Raw genomic sequence first — 22,841 nt, forward strand, 5'->3', positions numbered from 1 at the left:
TTTCACAAAATTCTAATATTCTGAGATACTGAATTTGGGGTTTTCATTAGTTGTCAGTTATAATCATCAAAATTAAAATAAATAAACACTTGAAATATATCAGTCTGTGTGGAATGAATGTATACATTATACAAGTTTCACTTTTTGAATGGAATTACTGAAATAAATCAACTTTTTGATGATATTCAAATTTTATGACCAGCACCTGTATTTGTCAGTTTGTGCCCTCATCTTAATATAGGTAGGTGGGGGGACAACACATCCCAATAGTAGTACGTACATCCTACTCTATAAGGTAGATATCAGGACAGTCAGTCTTAGAAGGAAGGGAATGACGGTATAAACTGCGTGTGTCCCAGGGTGGTCCAGCGTTCTAAAACACTGCCCCCTGGTGGACATATAGAGCTGCAGCATTGGTTAGAATGCGACCCATCTGTTCTTTCAACAAAAAGTGGCCTGCAGAATTCTGGACAATGTACAGAGCCACGCCTTACCGACAGTGAGAGGCAGAAGTCAAGATGTAGGGAACGACAGGGTGTTCAGGTATGCACTACAGTGTCTTGCACTCTGGGAGGGGGACAGCATGGAGCTGTCAACCATGATGGAGAAGTATTGGAGCAGACAGGCCTTCCCCCTAGAGTTTGAGCAACTTCCTCTGGTTGAGGCTGCAATGCTGGGCAAACATCCAAGCAGGGCTGTCAGGTAGGCATGGATCCCAAGATGTTCGCTCTTTTCCAGGCGGGTCACATAGGCCTGTCTGTAACATTGTAATAACAGACGTCTGGCGCTCATCAGAACGAGTGACAGGCGTCACACAGAGAGTGGCAGTGGAACTATGGAGTGAAAGGGCAAAAACGGCATGTGCACTCTTTAGGTTGAGCCCTACCTGTGCACGTGACTGGCTCCACCCGAGGCTTCTTCTATAGGTTCGGACTCTAGTAGGACATTTTACCTAGCCACTGTACATACATTTCTTGTTTTTGCTTGCTCTTCAGGGTTTTAGGCTGGGTATGTGTATAAGCACTTTGTGACGACTGCTGATAAAAACGGGGTTAATTACATACATTTGATCAAGACTAATTACAACAATTGAACACATTTTCAAAAGAAGCATATTGCAAAATATTTCAAAACTGTTGATACCGTGCCTCTTGGATCGAATCAGAGATTGTCTATTTATATGCCATGTACTAGGTTTACGTGGCTTATATAAACTGTAAACTACGAATAAATATCCTAGTGTATTTGCTAAATTTAATTTAAAAAAACATTTGAAAATACTGGTCTCGGTAAGTGAAATGATGTAGAAAGCACCGTGACTGAAAAAGAACTGCCGCAACACCACATACAGCTGCACTAAAACAAATACTTCTAGTGACCGGCAGCCGCAACTTTCTCAAACAATTGTGGGTTAAGTAGAACAGCTCACACGCTTTTAAACAGAGTACATAAGTGACATCTGCTGGTTGGAAATAAATAACGCATGCTCGGTCTTCGGATATAATATTCTTCCTAGAATGTTATAAAAGACGGGACGAGGTTAACGGAAGGGTATGCATCTGTTTTTAATAACGACGTTACGAAGCATGCTTGTGGTGGGGATTTATGTGAATATACATTTTCTAGGATCAGAAATCAGCCCTTTTTAAAACTAGCAGTTCAGATTTGTTCAAGCCGTTGTGCGCGAAGTCCAAAGCTTTGAACGCCATCAGTCATGTGGTATTGGTAAACAGAATAGTGAGCGTCTGCAATCATCCCGTCACTAATTCTCTACTCCACATTTATTTTTAGCCGTTGAATACAACCAACGTTTCACTCCGGAGCAACAGGATAGTGCTGTGTATTGGCTAGCTTGATTTACTTGAATGCGTGATAGTTAGTCACATGGATTACTAAATCATTATTACATATTATTTAAAGGCTAGTTACATTCGCTTTAGCTACTGGTGCAAGCTAGCTAATCAGAACGAATATATTTTCAATGTTGTTGGTAATGATGTAGTAATCCATGAGTCGTAGTCATGTGTAGTTCTATTGCAACCAAACTTAAGTGAATGAGCTATCCCAAATGCAATCATAAACCACTAACATATTTGTTTTTGTTATTTCACCCACCTCCCCCACAAAACAATAAAAAGATTGGTCTCCGTGTACGATTCGTTCATTGGTTAGCCCACAGAAAACAGGGTGGCGGAGAACCAATACAGCGCTCGTTTTACGTTTTTTATTTCAAGCTGTGAGGAAATACAGAAATAGACACTATTCGCTCTCAGTTTCTCAGGACTTGTTTGAAGATCTCTAGCTCATATGGATAGTGCGCTATTAAAAAGAGTAGTTTATGAAGAGAAATTCCTGTAAATTCACCGAAAATGAAAATGACAAACCTAAGAGGCGTACTCTTGACAAGGAAGGTCAGTGAACTAAATGCAAGTGATTTTGGAGGTCCATGTCATCTGGATTGGAAGCTAAATAAAATAATTCATATGAATTATGTCATAGAGTTGTAATAATGCATGTAATTTAAAAATAAAATCAAGATTATGATTTTGGAAAAAATAAGACGTGTAACTAGCCTGGGCACTTCCTGAAGAAAAAAAACATCCGTGGTAGAACCCGGAAGTTGATAGGTGATAACGACGAGGATGTTTGTCGTAACAAGCACGGTGTATCCAACTTCGAAGCTTATTTGTCAATAATTTGAACAGTGTATAAAATTACATGGCTCGAGATCAATAAAGATGGTAAGCAATAATTGTATTTATTACTGACCTGCAGTCTGTCTGGCTTCACCGAAGTATAATTTGTGGCAGGATAGTATTAACTAGCTAACTAATAACGTTAGCTTGCTAGCTGTCACTAGTATTAGCTCTGGTTCACGTAGCGTGCCTTTCACGCTGCTTATTTCAATTCATCCCTCAATAGAGGGGTTTCTTTACCAAAATAAGTATCTAACGGAGTTATTGTTTCAATATATACCCTTCATTTACTCTGATGCTCAAAAGTAAGCATGCTGGAGGACTGCTTTCAAATGTTGTGTAGCTTTTGAATATTTCGACTAGACTATCTAGTTGACACATTGTGTACGTAGTTGTTCACAGCAACTAGTCTAGCGGTAAACCAAGTGCTCGTAAGTTGTTTAATGTGTTCCTTGAAGAAACGACAGATGATTGAGATGACAACTCTGGTTGTGTGGTTCCCAAGTTGACCAGACCTACCGTTACCAGATGTTCAACAGAATTGTCTTGAGTTAAAGGTCCTTGATATCCTCTTTGTCTCCACAGCCTTTGACTGAGACTCCCAGCGCTACATGACAGGCATTAAGATACCTCCCCTAACAGTCGCACTTTGACACACATTATGTTGCTGACAGCCTACCTGGCCTTCATAGTTCTAGTGGCGCTATGTGTTGGCCTGGAGCTCACTGCACGTCGCCTCACCCCACAACAACCCACACCATCTGCCGTGGGCACCAACCCTGCCTTCCGCCGCTTCCAGACCCTGTTTCTCAGAGGCTACCTTCTGGCCCTGTGGGCCGACTGGTTGCAGGGGCCATACCTATACAAGCTCTATCGTCACTACAGCTTCCTGGAGTCCCAGATAGCCATTCTGTATGTGGTTGGCCTGGCCTCCTGCGTGCTGTTTGCCCCTGTGGCTGGCTGGCTACCTCAGGTAACAATGATGATGGCCACAATGACAAAAGTTCCTAACCAGGCTCTTGAAAGAGAACAGAGTTATGGTGCAAAATTAATAACACATAGAGAAAACAAGGCTTGGTGATAAAGTTAAATCTACTATGTTAGTTTCGGGCAAAAACAAAAGAAATGGGCCCCAATTTAAAAAGTAAAAATGTGTTCCTTCATTCAGGTCCTGGGACGCAGACAGACCTGCCTGATCTTCTGCCTGGCTTACTCAGCCTGTTGCCTCACCAAGCTATCCCGGGACTACTTTGTACTCATCGTGGGTCGCGTCCTCGGAGGCCTGTCCACGTCCCTGCTCTCCACAGCCTTCGAGGCCTGGTACGTGCACCGCCACGTGGACACCCACGACTTCCCCAAAGAATGGATCCCCAGCACCTTCACCAAAGCTGCCAGCTGGAATCACGGGCTGGCGGTGGCGGCCGGACTGGTGGCTAACATGCTGGCTGAGTGGCTCCACCTGGGGCCCGTGGCCCCCTTCCTCCTGGCTGTACCCTGTCTAGGGGCCTGTGGTTGGGTGGTGCTGACTGACTGGGGCCTGGAGGAGAAGGAAGGGGACCTGGTGGGGGACATCAACAAGACACCTTTGCTGGGCCCTTCTAGTTCAGCCCCCCTGGCTCGGGTGTCAGCATGGGCCCGGTTTTGGCGCAGCTGTCAGGAAGGTCTTCGCTGTCTCTTGTCAGACCGACGGGTGATGCTGCTGGGCGGAGTCCAGGCTCTGTTTGAGAGTGTCCTCTATATATTTGTCTTCCTGTGGACCCCGGTCCTAGACCCCCACGGCCCTCCACTGGGCATCGTCTTCTCCTGCCTGATGGCAGCAAGTATGGCAGGCTCCCTGCTCTACCGCCTGGCAACCTCCTCACGCTACCGCCTCCAGCCTGGGCACCTCCTCTGCTTTTCCATGCTGCTCGCTTTTTTCTCCTTCTTTATGCTGACTTTCTCCACTTCCCCGGGTCAGCCCAGACCACGTGAATCCTTGTTGGCCTTCCTGCTGCTGGAGCTGGCCAGTGGCCTCTACTTCCCCACTGTCAGTTTCCTCCAGGGCAGGGTGATCCCTGAGGAGAAGAGGGCCGGAACTCTAGCCTGGTTCAGGCTCCCTCTGCACCTGCTGGCCTGCCTGGGGCTGCTGGCCCTCCACGGGGAGGTGTCAGGAACCGGAGGGGGGGAGAGTGGCAGTGGGACCCGGCATATGTTTGGGGGCTGTGCTGTAATGATGCTAGCCGCCCTTTTGGCTGTAGTCAGTCTCTTTACTCTAGGAAGGAATGACGTGGATCTCAGGCTAGAGGGACCAAAAGGGGAGGGAGAGATGTGACACCGACATTCCTAACATGTGACTGTCCCAACAGTGGGTACTGATATGAAGGAGAACCGTTACTGCTTTGTTGACAGTGATGAATATTGATTTGGAAAGTGACGATCAACTTTTGTGAGGATTCAAAACAGACAATCAACCCGGTTGCTGATATTAAACAGTGATTTTAAATGATCTGGTGACAGGGAGGTGTATATTTCTAGTTACAATATTTCCTGATGTTTGTTTTTACTTGGCACTAGCAGGCATCATGCTGTAATATGGGGTATTTGTTTATTTCGAGTTATTGTGCTGCAGCCTGCGCCATCTTTAATGTTGGCCTTGTGAAGCGCACACATGAGCTTGAGTAATAGTATTGTGCCAGTAGGTGGCAGAAAGGTTGCTGCAGTAGGTTCCTTGCTTTTCAGGCTGCACGTCATGGCAGCGTAGTGTTTATCAACTGCGTTGTGTTTTAAGATGTACCACTCAGCCATACCAAAACAAGACTTATAACACAAGCACAGCTGCTTACTCCTGCAGAAATATCCCCAGCTTTATCACACACTGGAGTTCTTGTCCTTGTCAGTAATGTCCGAAATGATAATTTTTTTTTAGAAATGACTTAAATGGACCAATATTGGGTCATTCCGTTATACTAATACTAGTTCTGTTTTATAAGCCGTTGCCATTTTGAGACAGGTACATTATAATGGAAGATTCATCTTTATTGATGTTTATTTATGTTTAGATTCTGAATGCTTACGGAATGTCTTGGAGCAGCAAGGGTTTTTGTTATTTCATTTCTCAGTCAGTGAAAAAAGGAATAAATAAGATTTAATACTGTCTGCTGTTTCATGCTCTGTTCAATTGCAGTGATTATATTGTTAAACGGATTGAGTTTACCATACTCCACTGGTAAATCCAGGGATGTTTTAGTCAAACATTTGTTTTATTAGCAGTAGGTTCTAGCATTTTCCTGAATGCTTTCATGAATGAATACAGAATGCTGTTTTATGCATTATTTAAACAATTGAAAATGTTAAATAATGCTATTTCTGACTCTTTGGTGTTTGCACAATTATTTCATGTAATATGAGAAGAGAAACGTCTATGACTTAACTACTAGTGACAGGGATGTTGAGGGCAAACATGTAACATTCAGAAAACTTTATCACATCTTTGTCACCTTCTTTTTATTTTTTATTTATTTAGCAGACCAAATATTCCAGTTCTCTCTGGCCCTATCCTGAATTGACTCAGAAATAGAATACACCCCCCCTCGTTTTGTTTCAGAGTGGTACAGTCCAAATGTCCCTCAGCATTACTGCTTCCCCTGGAAGTTGCTAGAATGTTCATTTTTTGGGGGTGGGGGGGGGCTGTGAGAACCATAAGTGCGTGGATGGTTGGATTAAGCCACTGCTGCTGCATCTGAAGGGGTTTAATCTGACAGAATCAGTATAAGAGACAGACATTGCTTCTCAGGCTCAGGTCTTCCTCAGCTCTAGTGCTGTAATTTGGATTGCGTCTTACAGCTGGTCATCAGGGCTTCATACAACAGGATAAAATAACAGAAAGGAGAGCTGGACTTCTTCGCCTGAAGCACATAAAACCGTTTCAGTGTCTTCTGCAGGCACCAAACACAGGCATTATGACCCAGGGCAAGGTAAGGGCCATGGACACATTCCATATGTGTCATTCTACACCTCATTCAGTCCATGCTCACTACTGTACAGCCATTTTGTTGATAGTGACAGGGAAGGTTCCTGGCTGCTCTGTAGTGTGTGTGTGTGGTCCAGAATGTTATGTAATCACTGTAGCAGCATGTACGTAGGCTTTGTTGCTCTCCTCTCCATCCTCTCCTTGGCCTCTGTGTTAAGGAGCAGATCTCACTTTTCCTCAGCAGTGATGCTGAGGTGCAGGGCAGCACAGTGACAGTGGGGGTTGTCAGAGGATTTATTGAGGCAAAGGACTGGTGCTAAACTAAATGAAATGGAGATGAGAGGTCATGTTTTTCCTGCGTCACTGGCAGTTCCCTACACCTCAGAGACACAGGCATACGACTCCTCCTTTTCCTTACTTTACTCCTTGCTTCTTTTATTTTTTGGGGGGCGTAATTCAAGACCTTTCATTTACCTGTAGTAATTACTCTAAAATAGTTCACAGTAAAATTATGAGGCAAGAGATATCATATGTAGATTAGCTCAGGGTCAGATTGGCTAAATGGACAGTGTTGATTAATGACTCATCATTCACTGATTCGCAGTCTACAGTGTCGCTGAGCTGCAGAGGTCTAGAGCTCACAGTCAGTGATCAGGGAATCGGATCAGATTTTTTTTTAATGCCTCCAAATTTTGAATACAATTGAATTGTTTTTGTTTTTAAAATGTGAATGTGTATTTTGGATTCACCAATAAGCTTTTTTTTTTTTTCTCCCTAAGTATCAGTTCCTAATTGGTTAGAGCGTGTCAGTCTTCTGCCAAGTTAAAACAGTTCTTATTCATTATCTTCTCTGTCCTCAGCTTACAGTTGCCAACAAGGCAGCTGAAGCAGGAGAGAAGCAGTATGGCACCTCAAGTGGACAAGCAGGAGGTCTGCCTTCCCCTCCCACCTACGAGGAGGCCACAGGTTCAGGTGAGAAATGTATCCGTCACCATATCGTCACCCCTCTCTTCATAAACGTTGTGGAAAATAACTGGAAGTGGTCTGTCCAAAGGTGTCACTGCTAGCCCGTGCTATAACGAGACTTACCCCAGTGATGGGGAGATGCTCACAGAGTTCAGCTGGAGTGATAAAAACATCCGGAGGATCTTTATCCGCAAGGTACGTTTGGACTGTGGCTGTTCCCGGCCTGATTACAACTCCCAGGCTGCCCTACCATTACCATGGGCCGGTGAGACAGCCTGGTGCTCACCAGGGATGGGCCAGGGAAAAACATTGGTCATTATGCTGGCGATTCTAAGAGGGCATTACCTTTTAAGAGCCAAATCATTCATAAAGACACACTTTGTGGTGTTAGTGTATTACTACAGTACCATATTACTGATGACTTTTTAACATATGACCTTGTTATTACTAGTCTTTGTGAAAGCTGAGTATACTCACTTTATACTGAGTTAAATGTAATGGCAATGTGTTTGTGTCCTGCAGCTCCCACGTCTCAAAAACATTATCATTTCACAACCTAACGAACATTGATGTACTGTTTAGTGTCTTTCAATTATATCCTTATATATAATTATGTTTCTTTTGTTACCTCCTTTTAGGTTTACACCATGTTGATGATTCAGCTTCTAGTAACTCTTTCCATAGTGTCCCTCTTCACGTTCTGGTGAGGGTTCAAATAATATCTTTCTGTATAAAGCTAGAACCTTCAAAACCTTCATCCGGTAATGAAGTAGTGAATAAGAAGGCCATCAGGCTGTGACACTGTAATGTTTCGTCAGAGATGTAATTTCACATTGGTCAGTTAATTGCTGTTTAATCGAAATGCCAACGACTCACAGCAGAGAATGTTAAACAGCCAGTAAAACACAATAAGTACTTAGAGCAAAGCGGGCCGTCATTGCATACTAAAAATCCTGTACGCTTCCATCATCAGTGAACCAGTGAGGGACTACATTCAGTCAAACCCTGGATGGTACTGGGCTTCATAGTAAGTCTCAGCTTTGATTTCACATATGTTTTTACCGGGTCGATTTAATTTCCTGAATTTCTAAAATATGTTGTCTTTCTTTAAACAGTGCTGTGTTCTTTGTCACGTATCTTACACTCGCCTGCTGTCCTGGACCACGGTATGTTTAATGCAAAACCAGTTATTACGATCAAAGAGGATTTTGTTATAGGACCCAGCAGCAGTTCCTAAGCACAGTCCTTACTGGGTTTTATTTCTCTATTTTATAGAAGACAATTTCCATTCAATCTGATCCTGCTCACCATCTTTGTAAGTATCATTGAGGCCTTCAATTTAATGCGATCCATAATGTTATACACATTGTTCAACAATGTTTTATACACAAACTATTCCTTTGCACGGAATCTACACTAGCCTTTGTCATTAACATCTCTTTGTAATCTGTCCTGCTGCAGACCCTGTCTCTGTCCTATATGACTGGAATGCTGTCCAGGTACAGTCTCCCGTCGTCGTTTTACCTTCTGTTTGTCTCTGTCGTCCACAATGCTGTGTGTCTGCTTCTACAGACAATATAGTTAGCGGGATAGCTTTTGCAGCTGGGTAAACCTCCAAGTTAATATAAAATACAGCCTTGTTTAGCAGCTAATATTAAGAATCAGGTGTGCTAAATTGGAGTTGGGCTAGAAACCATGTAGATCTCCAGGAAGAGGTTTGGACAGTCATGCAAATCATTGTGTGAATCAGCTATGCCCAAAGTATCCATAGTCTTACATTAATATTGGGGTCTTAGTTATGTCCACATTTTAGTGTTAAACCATTATAGATTATAGGCTTAACTTGTTATTGTTTTAAGAAACAATGCCATTGATATGTTATTACTGTAAACAAACTATTTTATTATGAGCTTGCTGGGTTAAATCCCTGACCTGTAAATATGCAAACTCTAACATTCTGCACTTGAGCAACTCGCTAAAAGTTATCTTTCACATTTGTGCATATTATTTAAAAAAATCCCACCTAAATGTATGCTGTAGAATCACCCAAACAGTTTTATTGCTGTGGCTCAGGTTAAAAGATTCTGCTTAATAACTCAAATGTAAAAATGGAATAATCTGTACCATATCTTCCTCCCTCTAATAGTTATTACAACACAAAGTCAGTGGTGATTTGCCTCGGTATTACTGCTGCGGTCTGTCTTATCGTCACTCTTGTCAGCTTCCAAACTAAGGTCAGTCTGCCAGAACTTTCCTCCATTTAATATTATCCCCTTGCTTCTATAATTCAGTTTTATATATATTAATGGCTACGTTACTTTCTATTTCCTGTCCTAAATTCCTTTTTCTCTTATGATGTCATCAGTTTGATGTGACATCATACCGAGGCGTCTTGTTTACATTATGCCTGGTCATGATGGTGTCCGGTCTGGTCCTGGCCATAGTCCTGCCATATGGTTGTGTAAGTATTAAAATGTAACAAATGAGTTTATTAAACAATAATAGTTATATTTCAGAGTGTCATGTTCATATAGGAAGACTGCAGATGAAAATGCTATGGCAGGGAGAAAATATTATCTAGGCATTTATAATAAATCTGAATAAGTGAATGTGTGTGGGGACTAAGGTGAGGGATAGACAGATGTGTTTTACATTGCCTATAGCTTGGTCAGGTCATATTGGAAATGTTGAATGTGATAAATGTGACGTGTTCTTTGTTGCGCTTTAGGTGCCCTGGCTGCATGGGGTCTATGGTGCTTTGGGGGCGTTGCTGTTTACCATGGTACGGGTAAAATTGAATCCTATTCACTTCACATTCCAACTTAGACAAATATTTAGGGGAGATTAATTGATAATTGAGTTGTTTTTCATCCCTGTTTAGTTCTTGGCTATTGACACCCAGCAACTGATGGGCAACAAGCGCTACACTATAAGTCCAGAAGAATACGTCTTCGCCACTCTCAACATATATCTTGACATCATCTACATCTTCTCCTTCTCGCTCTCTGTGTTTGGTTCTGAGCGGACAAACTGAGTACGCCTCCAGCTCACCCATCCAAGCAGGGCCCATGTTCATAGTCTCTGAGTGGTGGTACTGATCTAGGATCCATTTCCCCATTTAGTTCCAGGTGAATAGTGTTGTAGACGCAGTAAAGGAGGATATGGTTCTGGATCAGCACGACTCCGAGACACTGTATGAATCCAGACTCTGAAGTCACCCTCAGATCCCTCACCTCCTCCAACAGTCTTTGACCCCTCAAGCATGACATGGCTCTTCCACTGTACTGTGTTGTTCATTTAGCTTGTCTGCTAACTAAGCAGCAGACCTCAAGCACTAATGTACAGTATATTTCACCCATAGGGTCACAGGTCAGATTTCTTCAACCATAGGTAGGCTGTGAAAAAAACATGCACAAAATGTAATAGCTATAGCTGTTTTGTGTGTTATACAAATGTGATGTACTTGTGTTCTCCAGTCTGTTAACAACAGAAGTTATCTGTGACAGCTCCACAGGCTCCTCAATGCATGAAAATCTGAATTTTATTTACTCCTCAGCTGCAATTACATGTACCCATAATTTGAATCAGTGGGATCTACAAAGAATTTCAGGATACACTTTAATAAATGGTCAAAACAAATGAACTATTATGCATGGTACAGGTGTACAGATAGCTCTGAAGATGTTTTTAGTGTAGATACGACATGTCGTTTGCACCCATGTTGTTAGTTTGTTAGCAGTACAGTAGCAGCCTATGTCCAAAAGCGTCACTGTACAGTATAAGGGACCCTTTTGATTATGATGACACTCACCTGATTTTTCTGACACTTTGGGCATCTGTCCGTGGCACCTGTTTACACAGTATGTGGGCAGTGTGTTGTTTCTTTGGTGCCTGTCTGTCTTCCAGACTGTCCGCTCTTAACCTGTAGGCTCAAATCTTAGCTATAAGATCAAGGCCACCAAGGCCATTCAGTCTAATTCATATAACATTTTAGTGTAGACTAATTGTCTTTTCATGGCTGCAGCTGCATTGCATTAAAACTGTGATAGTTTTATTCACATTAAAAATGTGACAAGACATTCAATGCTGACAGTAGTGCAGATTTGCTACTTGACCCTTGTCTCTCTTTGTAACATCAAGTTCTAGTCTGTATTATTGTGTGGTCTTTTTTTTAATTAATTTTTTAATATCTTTTCAGCATGGTCGGCTGCTCTTTCACACTGAATTTCTTATTTATTTACCTAAAGTCTAAACCAATGTGGTAAACATTCCTTACTGAGCCTGTTTAGGGGGTAAATCTGGTGAACTTTTACATTACGGTAATGTGATAAATATATGTATTCGCTCCAGGTGTTAAAAATGTATGGCTTGACTTTGTTGTTATGGCTGTTACTACTGTTTTATTAAGACTGAAAGAGTTGTTTATTTTTTGTAAACAAAAAAATATGGTGAAAGCAAATAGTTTTGATTATTGTGTCTAGAATGAGTTTAACATCCTTGCAAAATGCCTGATTGTTACATGCTAAAAAATGATGTTATATATTTGACCAGGACACAAGGAAACATATATTTTCTTAACAAATTGAATGGTCTGTATGTGAAAGTTGTGGCCTTAGTCTCATCTGAAGGAATTATAATGAATTTGCTTATGTAAATTCTTCTCTTGTGCATGGAGTGTTATTCCATATTAATGTTTTAAGAAATTCATTTCCATTTACAACTATTACTGTACATAATGTGTAATTTATTAGAAAGGGAATGTAAATGTGTATGGCATTTACCTCTGAAATAAAGAAAATATTGACTCACCAATTTTGTAGTTTATTTTGTAAATAAGAAACACTAAATATAATGAAACAGAATACAATTCGAATAGAATGAGAGTTAAAAATGAGTTCATCAAAGAAGCGCCATGAAAAGCACATCAACTAGCCAATCATGTTTCAGAATAGTTTATTCTACTCGATTTGCTAAACCAATGAAAACGGTTCATGGTGGAGTCTCCAGCTCGGCCATGTTGTGGTTTTGAATGAGGAAGAAGCGGGAGAGCATATCGTTTAACGAGTTTATATACCGTATTTTTGTATTTAAAGTACTACAGTGAGTTTCTTTTGACTCAAGTGCTATTTAAGTTAGATACATTGCACTGTAGAATGTGATATTTGTGATTAAACTCACTCAAGTGCAGATTAAAACCCTTGTCGCTACAGCCACACACAACCAGGCTTGTTAGCTAGCTAGTTTAGCTCACCGCTAACTAGCTGGCTATCTTGTTAGCTGCGCGAGCGAAATAGCTGGCTAGCACATTTCAAGTGAAGGAATGTAATGTGATAGCTATGATTAGTAAGGTTGGATAACCCACTAAATAGTTAAGATTTACGTGCCCCGGCCGAATGACGTTGGGTGGCTTTCTGTGCTTTTGGCTGCGCTGGCAGGCGGGTTGGAAGCAACCATAGCGATAAAATTTTTCGCGGGCGGAAGGTTTTAAACTTCTCTAACAACATGTTCAATAAATTTTACGAATGGATTGGAACGGGCTTCGCCAATCTCCGCAACGGAATGCCAGCTCCGGACCAACAGGATGTTAACGTCGATACGCACGGAATACAACGGGGTCAGATAAGGAGAAAAAGACCTATCGACTGGTAAGTTAAGGTTATGCTAGTAGCTACTGCTGGCACGCAGATATCTGGAAAGCTTTCTACCCGACATACAGCAGCAAGCATTCTAATTAGACCACTACAGTCGTTATCTTATTTACTTAACCGTTTAACGGCGGGCGACGTAGTGCTGGCATGCCATTAGCTATCGGATGACCAGTTTGTTTGATGACCTAGTTAAATGTCTTCGCTTAGTGTATTGTAACATTTCTGTTTCTAAATTTTTTTGAGATTTTAACCAACCAGCCATTTTTCTAGCAGGTATGGAGTGTTGATAGATATATCGTCCTCGCTTAGCTAAACCCCGCTGCCGATTACCATGACAGTGATTGTTGGATGTCAACACCGGACCATGTTTGTTTAAAATGTTTTCTATGTCAATTTTAAGTACATGTGAGTGACTCCCCTATTACTGTTCTTGTCGATTGTGATTTTTATTTAATGTGCGACCCTAGGAACAACATAGATCTACAGCAATTGGCATTCTAAGTCCTATTGTGCTGTCTAAAGTGATAGTTATGATCGTCTCCATCGCTGACTGGGTGTCTGGTTAATAATGTGTATGTTTTCCACTTTTTTTCAGTTTGGAGGATGGAGAGTCCCTTGACCAAGATAACCAAGCCCTTGAAGTGAAGAAATTTCGAATGGGTAAGCTTTTCCCTGGTAGGCTCAGCACCTGAACTTGGAGGAGAGGATTATTATGACAGGTTTTCCTCTGATGCTCAGGATCTTCAAATTGTTTAAGCCCTACAAAAGTTTTCAAAATATTCTAATCCCATGGACATTCACAGACCAACCATCATCGGAGCTGGCTAATGGAAACAGCAACTGGAGGATCTTAAGAGTCAGTGGAAAATAAGTCATATTAAATAATCTCCTTTGTCCTCGTGTTGAGGAAGTTTCCTCAACACGAGGTCTGTCTACAACCCCACCACCAGGTCTGTCTACAACCCTACCCATCCATCCAGGTCATTCACATTATACAGACAACTTAGAAAAACTTTCTAAATGTTGTTTTTCTTACATTTGGTGTTGGATCGCTGACATTAATATTCCATGATTATTCGACTAAGTCGACTTATTTGACTTGTAAAACCTTTCTGCCCTCACGTCGGTTGCCCTTAAACAATCTGAAGTGCGGGAATATATTTACGTGAATAATATCAATTACCATACGGTGCAATGTGGCTGTGTTGAGTCAGAATTGTTTCGCCATGGGCGCATTCATTATGCTGGGACACGTGAAGTGGACGCATCCAGGTATGGAGCACTGTGTGGGTCTCTGCATGTCTAAAACAATGTGCTTCAAATTAAACCGTTTGACTCGTCAAATATATAACTACCTCACGTCACTTTATTTAATGTCTACATGGTTTTTGTAATGTAGTGGTTACAGTCGCTTGTAATTTCCGTCAGTGTTTCTGCTACAATTCAGGTCGGGTTGTGTGTATGCACCTGCTACAGTATTGAAAAGAACCCCCTGCCTTACATCCTGAGGCTCTGGGTCTGCGACCTCCATAAGTTTATCCCTGATTAATTCTAGATATAGTACAACTGTCAGGTGTGTCCGGGCCAAAACCCAAACGTGCTCACTTTGAGTTCCCTAGGGCCTGTAATGTACCGGCTTGATGCTTTTAATTTGTTTGTGAATTTTCTTTAAACACTGGCACTTGCAGATATTCCTTGGATGTCTGTGTGTCTTGCCACCTTTTGTTTTCAGGCCGCACTGATTTTTCAATATACAGACGACCGTGTTTATTCTCCAGGGAACCTTGTTGACACCGTGAAGACGGCAGCTGAAGGGGTGAAGAGCCACAGCTCCACTGTGGCCTCCTGGGTGAGGAACAGCGTGACCCCTACCTTGAGGAACATGCTGCCTGCTTCCCCCGGACCTCCCCTGGAAGAACACCTGGCTGTGGAGCCCAGAGCCTCAACTTCTGGACGCCCCCCGTCAACGTTCTGGGAAGAGACTGAGGTATTGGATCTCACGGTGTCAGAGTCCATCATGGACTGGACATCTTGGAATAGCTCTTCTGATTGCTTTTGGTCTTTAAACCAAAGTCTGTGAGAGGCCCTGTCTGAAATTCTGGATCGGGACGCTGCATATGTTTATTTTTTATTTGTTTTAGGTCCTCGAGGTGAGGAACTCTGCTCCTCTGGATGGGATATTTGTTGCTCCCTCAACAACTCTGGAATGGAAGAGCTCTAAATCAGGCAAGTTCCAAGTTTGTTTTCCGGAACACATTCCTTCTGCTGGCTGGAGAATTCAGTCATGTTTGGGTAGTAATGGAAAGACTGTTCAACGGACACGCTCCTAAAGTCATTTTTTCATCCCTTCAGGGGTTTTAAGAACGGAGAAGTCAGCGATGGGTTCAAAGCTTTGCAGACGGCAAGTGTGCATGTCTCTGACTCACCGTGAAGCGCCCAAAACAAACGGGCATTCTGCCGGTCTGCCTCATTCCTCCAACAGCAGCCCTAAGCCATGTCCCTCTCCGCGCCTGGGGAGGACCCACCTCAGATCAGCTGCATCAACAAGGTCTGTTCATTGGAAATTGATTTTGATATTGAGAATGTCATTGTGCTATTAGTCAAGCACTGTCAGGATCCTTAGCTTGAATGTCCTTTTTAGTTGATCAGCTTCAAGTTTGTGGAGGTGCTGGATGTTCAGAAATACCTGGGATAGCTGCCTGTTTTCTGCCCTCGTTTGTGCTTCATTCACTTTTAAAATGAATTCCATTTTCAGTGTAATAATTGTATTTCCCCTGTCTGCAGTCGGATTACCTCAGCAGGGTTTGCTACAGGAAGCAGCTCGTTCACCAGCATGTATGAAAAGACGTTCCCCATCCGTGTGGTGCAGAGTCCTTCACACAGCTGCTCCTCCAGCCGCCTGCTTGGAGGCAGGTCTCACTGCACCGCACAAGAGGTAAAATATCAGTAACTTGCTATTTTTTTGCTTGTGATTATAGTAGTTCTAAATGTTAGCATATCAATACATTCTGAAGTAGATACACTAGGCCCCAAGGACTGTTTTTGGGTTCCACTTGTCGCGCTCAAAGTAATGATTCTTGTGACATCCATAGGTTATACCGTTCTGACTTGATGTAGTTCATTATAGCTGGGCAATGCTCCTCCTCCATATGAAGCAATATTAACAATGTTCTGTGTTGCGTTCTGTGTTGCGTTCTGTGATTTTACAGTCGGTCCGTGAGGAGGAGAAAGAGGTGTACAGGCAATTGCTTTCCATGGTCTCAGGTGGACAGTCGTCCTCGTTCCACAATGGCAGCTCGCAATGCTTCTCGCGCTCACACCGAGACTTGTGAGTACAGCCAACCCAGAATGCAGTCCTCTCACTGTCCCAATGGGTGTTATTCATTAGGCTTATTCTGTGTGTAGAACATGCTCACACCCTGCCTATGATGGGCAGCGTCATAGTTCTTTGGGTTTGACAGTCTGTCTTGTCTCTCTCTGTCTCTCTCGGTCTCTCGTCTGTCTGTCTCTTTCAGTACAAGCTTCCTGAGTTCTAGCGGGCGACGGCTCCAGTGTTCATCCCCTTCTGGGTCAAGGTCAGGAGACACCTTAGAGGGCCTCAGTGGCCCCTCTAGCCCCTGTGCAGAGTCCAGCCTGAGTTACAGCAACGTCCCCAGCCCAGGGGAGGGCTCCTCTAGTGGTACAGGGAACCAGCCGTGGGCCCCTGACTCAGACCTTAGTCCCAGGAGACTACAGACACAGCGGTCTGTCCCCTCCCCAGCTGCCCTTCAAGACACCTCTTCTCAGGACACACAGTCATCGGGTGAAGTTCCAAAAACGGCTGCATGTCAAGGCTTGTAGTTGTACTGGTTTAACCCAGAGTGGGCATTTCATTTTTTAGACTTGAGACACTTTTGAGGCATTTTCCTTTTGAGAATTACCATGTAGTTGTTGTAATATTTTGATTATCACCACCATAAGATTCACCACTGTAAGATTCAAGAGGATACAGAGAAGGGATGTGACGGTGCAGTGCAGACAGTGTGTTGTATGTCTGTCGCTTTGCTGGTTTTGTCCCTTGACTCATTTTGACCATGTCTGGTTTTGCAGCTCCCGATGGAGACTCTGTGGTCATTGTGAGTGAGCAGAAGGGCAAAAGGCCAGACAGATCAAGGTAAGGTCTTTAGAATGGTTTGTTTTTGTTAGATTCTGTCTGTTTATGATATTCTGTTTACCTATCTAACACAGTTTCTCTGTCTCTCCAGTGTGCCATGCTTCCAAGCTGAACTCTGGATCAAAGAGTTGTAAGTCTCCTAATTTCTGATGAAAGACATTTTGTGCTGCTATTCTTTGATCGTTTTACTGTCATTTGGCCACACACCAATTAAAAATAGAATGCAGTGCAGAAATACAAACAAAATGCTACCGCAGCTCGTCCTAGAAGCCCTTGCCTCTGTTTTTTCCAGGACCAGCATGTATGACTCTCGTGCGCGCGAGAGGCGGAGGAAAATCGATCAGCAGGAGGCCTTGGCTGCTCAGTTCCTGAGACAGGTACGTTCTGTCAAGCCCGTTGGTACTTTCTGTCAAGCCCGTTGGTACTTTCTGTCAAGCCCGTTGGTACTTTCTGTCAAGCCCGTTGGTACGTTCTGTCAAGCCCGTTGGTACGTTCTGTCAAGCCCGTTGGTACGTTCCGTCAAGCCTTCGTTCATTCAAGGTCAAGTTGTTAGGATTTGTTACGTTAGAACATGTTACGAGATGCTCTTTTAACACTGAAACGCTGCGTTGTGTGGTGGTCGGTGCTAACCCTGACCATTCTGTTTCATGCTGTGCCCTGGTTAAGCGTTTGTCAGATGATAGCCAGCTGGACCGTGGGGGGGTGGAGCTCCATGTCAGAGTGCCCCTTGAGAAGGAGGTTCCTCTAGCTGCCCTCATAGAGGAACCCAAACCCGTGGAAGAGAAACCAGAGTTTCCCCAGCTCACTGAGGTATATTCCCTGTTTAGGTTGTGTTGTCTTATTTAGCATCTCCCAGTTTGTGCAAAACCACACTACAAATGAAATCCATTGTTGGTATTTCATTATTAAACGCACAGATTATATATATTTTTATGACTTTGACCTTGATCGGTGTTCGTCAGGAATGTGAATGGCACGCGGTCTTAAGCTGAGCCAGCTTGTTTTTGTGCCCCCCCCCAGGAGATGGAGGGGCAGGTGAGCCGGGCGCTGAGGGGAGGCAGCCAGGACGAGGTGTTGAGTGAAGGCTTTAGACTCACCATCACACGCAAAGACCTGCAGACCCTCAACCACCTCAACTGGCTCAATGATGAGGTGAGGGCCGTTACATTGCTCGTCCCTGTGTGAGAAAAGTATCTCATTACCCCAGACTAGTGTATTGACCAGGTACTTTTTATTTATTTTAGAATGAGTTTTCGTTGTGCCGTCCAGTGGATTAGACCCAGCAACCTTTATAAAAACATTTTTGCTGCCGGCGTCTTGACCATTAGGCTACGTTGCCATTTTTCTCTTTATTGGTGGTGCCCCTCCTCCCTGCAGGTGATCAATTTCTACATGAACTTGCTGGTGGAGCGCAGCAAGGATCCAAGCCTGCCGACAGTCCACACCTTCAATACCTTCTTCTTCCCCAAGCTGCGCAGCGCCGGATACTCTGCTGTACGCCGTTGGACCAAAAAGATGGACGTCTTCAGCGTTGACATTATACTGGTGCCTGTCCACCTGGGGGTGCACTGGTGTCTGGCTGTGAGTACTGCCATGTCCCATAACGGCTTCAGAGTTTCTACTGGAAGGAAATGCACGTGAATCTGAATGCACCGAACATGTATGGGAAGGAAAAGCGCTTTATAACTTTCTGTGTGGAAAGTTTGCCGCCCGTTATGAGGTGTTCCACCATTCTAGTGTTTGGCTTGTGTATGCGCAGCCCGATGTCTGAAATGGAACTTCAACTAAACTGACTGTCTGGGTGACGCTGCATCAGTAGAGATGTCCGACATGCTAAAAACTGAAAGGGATGGGTGTGTTTTTGTGGTGTGTGCTGGAAGCAGCCGCGGGAGCGAACTATACGACGTCGTTTACACGTGGCTGGCGTGTTTTAAAATATCGCCCATGCTAATATAGTGATGATTTTGAATGTGATTATTTGTGCCGCCCTATTTTGCATTATAATACTCATATTTATTTAAATACTATTTCTTGGTGCCTCACTGTTGGTAGCATATTAAAATAATGTCTGTCCTTTGTTGGTAGTTATTTAAACACACACAAAGTGGTTAATCAAAACTTCTGTAGCATGTTGACTGTATGTTGATTCTCCTTGAAGTTTCGGCAGACAGCTGATATGTCCAGCCCACTGTCGATGATCGATACAGATTTGGTGGTCAATTGATCAGACTGCTATTAGTGGTGTAGAATATCGCTAAGTGCTGCTGTTGCACTTGAAAAAGGTTCTTTATTTTTTTTAAATGGTACTTCCAGTCATAAAGCCAAGGCCTGGCCTCTACAGCCATCTCCTCAACACTGCCTCACTCTCAAAGACGCAACCAAATAAATAGTGTTTTACAGGACTGGCCATGTTACCAAATCCAGAGTAGCGGCAGGGATCGTGCTGGATAGGACACTTATCTGATTCTGAAACGACCCGGTTAATCTTTGTGTATCTCTACTGGAATTTTTTATATTTACTATCAATTATTTGTCTTTCAGGTGGTGGATCTCCGTAAGAAAAGTGTCACCTACTTTGATTCCATGGGAGGAAACAATGATGAAGCCTGCAGGATATTGCTGCAATACCTGCAGCAGGAAAGCAAGGACAAGAAGGGAAAAGACCTGGATACCTCAGATTGGACTCTGCAAAGCAAGAAACGCAATGTACGCGTTACATTATTAAATGTATTTAACACTTATTAACACTAGCTTTCATTTAATAAAACGTAATCTACATGTTTTTGAACAGGAGATTCCTCAGCAGATGAATGGAAGTGACTGTGGAATGTTCACATGCAAATATGCAGAGTACATCACCAAAGACAAGCCAATCACATTCACACAAGTAAGTGCTATATTACTGGCATTTTATAGGCATTGGTTGGTTTTGTTTGCTGAGCTGTTTGTCTTTTGGCAATCGGTGCAAATTGGCGTCCAATTCAGTTAGGCTTGTCTTTTAAATTTTTACCCCATCATAATGGTTGCTAATTACAGCTATTCCATTAATAACTTATGACTCCAATAGCCTTGTTTGATGTTTGAAACGTGTTGTAAATTGCATTGCATATGTAAAAAAAAACAAAAAAACACAGGAAACTCATTACATTTAAGTGTGATTTTTATTTATTTATTTGTCCTCAATGTGAAAGATGTGCTAATTACAAAAGCCTTGTGTCTTATTCAAAACCAATCTCCCTCTCTCCTGCTCTAAATCTCACCCTGACTCTAAATAGGTATAGAAACACTTGTTTTAGAAAATATTTTAGTGAAATTGATTGTCAAATGATTCCCTAGACAATATTTCTGAGACTGGTGGGGAAATGAGTAGGCAGAAGGCCATAGCCAATCACTACAACAGCAAGGAATAAAATATTTTATAACACAATCATTCCAGCATTATAAAAAAATATATTCTATAAAAAAATATTACTCTTCTGCAATTACAATGTAAAAATGAGTGTAATTTCCTTATGTACCACTTTTTTAATCCAGCAAATATTTCTTTTTATTTTGAATCAATTCCTGGCCACTAAGAGCCTTGCACTTTCTAGAGACTAAGATTAATGTTATGCTACCCAGGGGCAGATCTGTCCGTATAGGAAATGTCTGTGTAACACTACACTATGAGTAACTAAGTCTGTGTTCCTTCCCTCCAATATCCAGAAACACATGCCCTATTTCAGGAGACGGATGGTCTGGGAGATTTTGAATCGGAAACTGTTGTGATGAAATCGGGGACATTATTTTGAACTTGTGGCTGCTGTTTAGTGGCGAGTTTGGAATGGGAAGTGTCTGAAGAGATGGCCGTGCCGTGATACCATGGCTGTTAGACTGCAGAAGGATTCGGTCCTCTCCGGGGTGGGACCAGCTCAGAACACTGTTTAACTTAACCAGGTGGCTCTTGAGCCTGGAAGGGATGTTATGGTAGGAGTGCTGTAACTGTCTATTTTTGTAAACCACTTTCAAAGTACAGTTCAAAGAAGGTGTGTTGTTTTTCTTATGCGACACTGACTGTTAACACCTTATTTTTATACAGCCTGGGGTTAACTCCCCTACCTGGTCCAATAAACTCAGAGATCGAGATGCGTTGACTTTATTCTTCTTTACAAAATCTAAGAAGGAAATATTACAACTGAATATAGTACATGTACCATTACCTCAGAGTATAATTTGTTGACTTTCTATTGTATTTTTCATGAGGTGCTGCACATCTTATTTGTTAATTGGACCCTGAAACCGATAAGCTGCAGTAATGCTTCCTTGACCAAGAGGTATAGTTCCGAGATTAAATTGTAACTTGATGTTTAAAGTCTATTTTGTTAAAATGAGCAACAAAAAAAAAAAATGTTTATTGGGCTTCTATTTCATGATTTGTTTTTCAACATTTGTACATACTAATGACTATACGGTTTCTTGGATAACGTATTTAATATACATTTTGTACCTTTTTATCTGTTTTGTATCTAGAACAAATTCATTTTAGAAATATTGTCCCCAAGTGTTTTTGTATTTGTGTGTCAGAAGGGTTAGTGTAAATGAGTTTACACTCTTGGTAATAAAATACACATGGGCAAAATTCAGAGGAAAAAGATTCCTTTTAATCAAAAGAAAAAAGTTCAGAAACATTAGAAAAAAATCTATTGGTTTTAGGAGGGCAATTAGACCTGCTACTGTGGCACTGAACGAAGATTCTTTTTTACAGGATTGCTTTACAATGGATTTGGACAGTTCCACTATAACAGTCACGGGGGGGGGGGACTCGCATATACATCAAACCAAAATCAATACATTTGAAGTGCACAAAAACTTCATGCACAAGCACTTTAATAGTTTTCAATGAATATTTTACAAAATCACATTTACTCAAATTGCACATGCAAGTTTTGGTAACAGAACAACAGCTCAAACTTCACGTCAGTGTTATTCTAAAAGCACTTTTTTTGTATGGGTGAATTGTAAAATGTACAACTTTTGAAGAGTTTTATGATATAACTTAGAAACTTGTGAAACTCTTGCTAAAGCTAGTGGATCGTAGCCAATGATTAAAATTTTTTGCGTTTCTGCATGACATTGTATGAAATGGATGACTTATTGCTGGAGTGGAGCCCATTTTATTAAAATTAGGTTTCCTAAAACCTTTGCAATTCTAAATTAGCAGCAAGATGTTTCAAGTGGACTCTGAATTTCAGAAGAGAGGAATTTGAGATTTCAAACTATGGTTGAACTTTTTCAATCTGGAATGAGGAATGCCTGAAAGAAAATATTACAGATTGTAAGAAATACAGAATTGTGATTTCTTAATCATACTAATACCTCAGAAATCTGATTGGGAAGTATTCCTACTTGTTAAACTCTTTCAGGCAGTGTGTGAATGATGTTATGCTTTT

At 42.1% G+C, this 22,841-nt stretch overlaps 3 protein-coding genes across 5 annotated transcripts; all 3 read left to right on the plus strand.

The window, feature by feature from the left end:
• Positions 1 to 1,495: 1,495 nt before the first annotated feature.
• On the plus strand, positions 1,496 to 5,829 carry mfsd5 (major facilitator superfamily domain containing 5). 3 transcript variants are annotated; one of them, XM_010875291.3, is made up of 3 exons: positions 1,496 to 1,551; positions 3,282 to 3,669; positions 3,865 to 5,829. In XM_010875291.3, the coding sequence occupies exons 2-3, from the start codon at positions 3,358 to 3,360 to the stop codon at positions 5,005 to 5,007; spliced, it is 1,455 nt and encodes a 484-aa protein (XP_010873593.2). In that variant the 5' UTR covers positions 1,496 to 1,551; positions 3,282 to 3,357; the 3' UTR covers positions 5,008 to 5,829. The 3 variants fall into 3 exon arrangements, with proteins under 3 accessions (XP_010873593.2, XP_010873592.2, XP_010873591.2); XM_010875290.3 differs by lacking the exon at positions 1,496 to 1,551 and adding an exon at positions 2,193 to 2,411; XM_010875289.5 differs by lacking the exon at positions 1,496 to 1,551 and adding an exon at positions 2,467 to 2,741.
• Positions 5,830 to 6,006: 177 nt separating this feature from the next.
• faim2b (Fas apoptotic inhibitory molecule 2b) lies at positions 6,007 to 12,420 on the plus strand. The gene is made up of 12 exons (XM_010875292.4): positions 6,007 to 6,649; positions 7,506 to 7,617; positions 7,700 to 7,806; positions 8,250 to 8,314; positions 8,585 to 8,638; positions 8,727 to 8,777; positions 8,887 to 8,926; positions 9,073 to 9,110; positions 9,758 to 9,845; positions 9,977 to 10,072; positions 10,340 to 10,393; positions 10,493 to 12,420. The coding sequence occupies exons 1-12, from the start codon at positions 6,635 to 6,637 to the stop codon at positions 10,643 to 10,645; spliced, it is 873 nt and encodes a 290-aa protein (XP_010873594.1). The 5' UTR covers positions 6,007 to 6,634; the 3' UTR covers positions 10,646 to 12,420.
• A 199-nt stretch (positions 12,421 to 12,619) lies between these two features.
• Positions 12,620 to 21,535, plus strand: si:dkey-21c19.3 (sentrin-specific protease 1). Its single transcript, XM_010875294.3, has 17 exons — positions 12,620 to 13,256; positions 13,855 to 13,919; positions 15,038 to 15,246; positions 15,401 to 15,485; positions 15,612 to 15,807; positions 16,044 to 16,194; positions 16,469 to 16,587; positions 16,775 to 17,061; positions 17,349 to 17,412; positions 17,504 to 17,542; positions 17,705 to 17,789; positions 18,079 to 18,222; positions 18,433 to 18,564; positions 18,790 to 18,993; positions 19,954 to 20,118; positions 20,204 to 20,299; positions 21,118 to 21,535. Exons 1-17 carry the CDS (start codon positions 13,114 to 13,116, stop codon positions 21,178 to 21,180), a joined length of 2,247 nt encoding a protein of 748 aa, XP_010873596.1. The 5' UTR covers positions 12,620 to 13,113; the 3' UTR covers positions 21,181 to 21,535.
• Positions 21,536 to 22,841: the final 1,306 nt, after the last annotated feature.

This window comes from Esox lucius, chromosome 12 (genome assembly GCF_011004845.1).
Source record: "Esox lucius isolate fEsoLuc1 chromosome 12, fEsoLuc1.pri, whole genome shotgun sequence".
NCBI classification, from domain to species: domain Eukaryota; kingdom Metazoa; phylum Chordata; class Actinopteri; order Esociformes; family Esocidae; genus Esox; species Esox lucius.